This window comes from Myotis brandtii, unplaced genomic scaffold, assembly GCF_000412655.1.
Source record: "Myotis brandtii unplaced genomic scaffold, ASM41265v1 scaffold250, whole genome shotgun sequence".
NCBI classification, from domain to species: domain Eukaryota; kingdom Metazoa; phylum Chordata; class Mammalia; order Chiroptera; family Vespertilionidae; genus Myotis; species Myotis brandtii.
Window position 1 is genome coordinate 1,927,762 of NW_005359478.1, and position 3,806 is coordinate 1,931,567.

The following is a 3,806-nucleotide window of genomic DNA, read 5'->3' on the forward strand; positions in this document are numbered from 1 at the left end:
GAAGACCGAGACTCTGCCCTCCCAGAGCCCAGAGACCCCCTGGGGAGGGCAGGCGCCACGACAGGTCATTCTAATGCCAGTACCATATGATAAGCGCTATTGTTGTCTTCCAACTCGGAATTCCTCTCTCTGGTTCCAGACCAGTGCCTCTGAGCCGCTTAGAGGACTTGTTAAAAATCCAGGGTCCGAGCCCCCAACGCTGAGGTTTCTGGCTCCTTCACTCAGTTCACAAATATCTACCGAGCGCCGTCCTTGTGCAGGACACTTCTCCAGGCACTCAGGACCCGGTGAAAGGAAACACACACAGGCCTGACGTGTGCTCCAGTGGGTCTGCGCCGGGCCCAGGAACCTGCATTTCTAGTCAGAACTCCTGGTCCTGGAGGTGCTTGGACCACCCACTGAGGGGCAGCTGGAGGCCTTTCCTACACCAGGCTGGGTTGTGTGTCAGCGGGGTCGGGAGGGGGCGTGGTTCGTGCTGTATTGGATGCTGTGGGGGGGGGGGTATGTCCCAGTCCTTCCCACCTGCACTGGCTCCCCCAGGCAGCTCCCAAGAGGTGGGGAAGGGAGTCCTGAGGAGGCTGAAGATTGGGTGATATGTGCTGGGGGGTCCCCTCCATGTCTGGCACCTCCTTGTCCTGGCAAAAAAAAAAAAAGAGGGAGGCACCCACCATCCACTCCCCCATTGGCATTCTTCTCGGCATTGGGTTGAGAGCTCAAGGACAGTCTCCCTGGCTGTGCATCTTTTAAAGGGGATACTGCCCCCAGTCTCCCTCCCTGTGGCTGCCCTGTGGGCCCGATCTCTACCCCTTGCCTCTGTTCCAGCTCCTTCGCAGCAGCCGTCCAGCTAACAGTTATGAGGCACAGGTGCTGGGCCAGGCCCTGGCTGGGCACCGGGCTGGAGAGATGGTGGCGGCTCCAACACCAAAGGCAGGGTGTTGTGAGAGACCTTCTCACGTTGGAGCCGCATGGTTGTGAGCACTGCAGTCCTTAACCTCTGCACCTGGGAGCCTGTTGCTCATCTATTGCTCGCACTCTCTTTGTCCCTCAGAAGTTGTCAGTCTGGAGAACTCCGGCCTCTCCAGGCGGCAGGGCAGAGGCTGGCACAGACCCTTGGAAAGGATATCCCTGACCCCTGTGCCCCACCATGGCCCCCCTCAGCCCACGCCTACCTTGTGTCTGCAGGCTGCTTCGAGGAGACGCTGTGGTGGAGCTGGGCCTCAACGACTACCTGGACATCTTCTGCCCGCACTATGAGGGCCCGGGGCCCCCCGAGGGCCCTGAGACGTTTGCTTTGTACATGGTGGACTGGTCGGGCTATGAGGCCTGCCAGGCACAAGGGCCAGGCGCCTTCAAGCGCTGGGAGTGCTCCCTCCCCTTCGCTCCCTTTGGCCCTGTTAAATTCTCGGAGAAGATTCAGCGCTTCACACCCTTCTCCCTTGGCTTCGAATTTTTGCCTGGAGAGACCTACTACTACATCTGTGAGTGAGGAAGGGCACACTGGCGCCTCTTGGGGGAGGTGGAAGGGGTACCTGACTGCCACCAGTCAAGGCAGAGAGCCTAAGGTGTGGAGGAGGGATGGGGCTGGGAATGAAGACCAGACCTGGGACAGGGGAGGCAGGAGGGGCTGTGGTCAGAGACGGGGGCTGGAGGGGCCCTGAGTCCAGGACTGAGGGGGCATCTAGAGTGAGTCTATAGAGAGGAGGAGGAGGAGGAGGAGGAAGAGCTAGGAAAGGGGCTGAGGGGACGAGGAGCAGCCATGAATGGGGCCTGGCACCTGGATGGAGCCCAAAGGGAAGGGAACGTTTTCCAGGAACTGCAGAGAAGAGAACTTGGGAGGGTCTGAAAGGGTCTGCAAACCAGCCTGTGCTAACTTTTTCCTCCCACCAACCAGCGGTGCCGACGCCCGGGAGTTCTGGCCAGTGTTTGAGGCTCCAGGTGTCTGTCTGCTGCAAGGAGAGCAGTAAGTGGGTTGCGGCACGGGGAGCAGCCCTCCGGCGGCAGGGGCCCTTCTTGGGAAGGAGGGAAGGCATGGGGCGAGCCTGGGAGACTTCGAGGGGTTCAGGGAGGGCTGTAAGCTCTGGCCCCGCTCCCCTGCACAGCCTGTGGGAGCTCCCACTGCAGTCTGTGTGCTGGGCCAGCAGAAATCACATCTCCGGGGGCCAGGCCTTCGAAAGCTTTAGCTGAGCTGGTGGTCTGCACTGGCAATTTGGGGGAGACTCGGAAGCTGGGTTTTAGGGAGGACAAGGTGGTCCATTATGGGGAGGGAGTGGCTGATTGGAAAGGTCCTGGAGAACAGGATGGGAGCGAACAGCTAACGGGGAGAGTGAAAGGAGGCTGCTGGAATGGAGGACACATCGGTGCTACCCTCCCCCTCACAGAGCCTGAGTCAGCGCATCCTGTTGGGAGCCCTGGAGAGAGTGGCACATCGGGGTGGCAAGGCGGGGGCACGCCCAGCCCCCTATGCCTCTTGCCGCTGCTGCTGCTCCCAATCCTTCGTCTCCTGCGAGTTCTCTGAGCCAAGTGGACCCTTCCTGCCACCCCAGGAGCCAGAGCCCCCCCAAGACGCCCTGGAGGAGGAGCCCCTGCCGCCTGCGCTAGGAACGCCACGCCCGACAGACAAGGTGGAGGCGTGAGGAGGGAAGCCAGAGGGTCCGAGGTGACCCCTGAGGTGCTGGCCCCCTCGTCCCAGGCTGAAGAGGAGCCACGGGGGAGCTGCCGGCCGCCTTGGGCATCTGGAGCCAAGGCCAGCTAAGCCCAGGTCTCCTCAGCTGCTTTGAGGGCCTTTTCATCTCCCAGGAAGACTGGAATTTGGTGGATTGAAGCCTTGGGCCTGCTGGGGGCCAAGACGAAGAGCTGGGGCAGGCGGACTGAAGGACCAGGGCAAGGAAGCCGCCCAGACCTGCCATCTGTGCCCAGTGCCCTGTGGACCCTGCCCGAGGGCAGCGCCTTTCCCTTCCAGGGGGCCACTCACTCGTCTTCCGTGAAGACAGACTTGCCACGAGGCTGAATTTCGTACCAGTTTGTATTTTTATAAGTTTCTGGACCAAACCCTCAATAAACCACCCATCTTTTTTGTTGCTCCCCTCAACCTTCTGCCCCCTGGCCCCTTCCTTGACACCAGGACTCCCTGCGGCCTCTGCTCTCAGCGTGGCTTGGCCTGACCTCCCTGCCAGCTGTGCCCAGGCCATCCATGCCAGGCCTCGGTGGGCACCCCTCTGGGCAGTGTGGAGTGGGCGCCAGCAGCAGCTGTGGAGCTTGGCACCCTCGCCCACCCCCCTGAGCCGGCTTCCTGTGCTGAGGAGAGGGTGGATGCTCCCGACAGCCCACCCACTTGGGGCACTGCCCAAACTGCGGCAGCACCAGGCCGTGCCACAGGAAGAGGCACCGGCACCGTGGGTTTCAGCGCTTGGGTCCCTGAGAGCTGAGCGTCTCTCTCCCTCCCAAGGGCAGCCTGGGCGGTGCCTGGCCTAGAACTGGGAAGGTGGGGTCGGATCAAAGCCTCCATCCCCAGCGGCCTCTTTGTTCTTCGCTTTTATAAGGAGGGAGGGGGTGGGCCAAGGAGGGAGGGCCCCCTTTGCTCTCAGCCCCACACTCTCCTGCCTCTGCAGACAAGGCTGTGGTCCCCCCAAACCCATCGGGGCGCTCTTTCTGAATGATGTCCTGGGTGGCGCCAGGGGAAAGGACCCCCCCCCCAAGCTGTGTTCTACCGCCCCCTGCCCCACAGCCTCCCCGGCCCGCCTGGCACTGAGCCCGGATCGATAGGTGGATGTTGTGCTCATTAGCTCCGCGGCTGCGGCAGCGAGAGG

The 3,806-nt window shown here is 62.0% G+C and overlaps 1 protein-coding gene across 1 annotated transcript in view; it reads left to right on the top strand.

Moving 5' to 3' along the window:
* The window catches only part of EFNA4 (ephrin-A4), a 4,288-nt gene extending 1,200 nt beyond the window's left edge, over positions 1-3,088 (top strand). The window contains exons 2-5 of the mRNA XM_014540645.1: positions 183-287; positions 1,183-1,478; positions 1,892-1,960; positions 2,544-3,088. Coding sequence (XP_014396131.1) covers positions 183-287; positions 1,183-1,478; positions 1,892-1,960; positions 2,544-2,752 — 679 coding nt within the window. The 3' untranslated portion in view covers positions 2,753-3,088. The remainder of the gene's footprint in view (positions 1-182; positions 288-1,182; positions 1,479-1,891; positions 1,961-2,543) is intronic.
* The last annotated feature ends 718 nt before the right edge of the window (positions 3,089-3,806 follow it).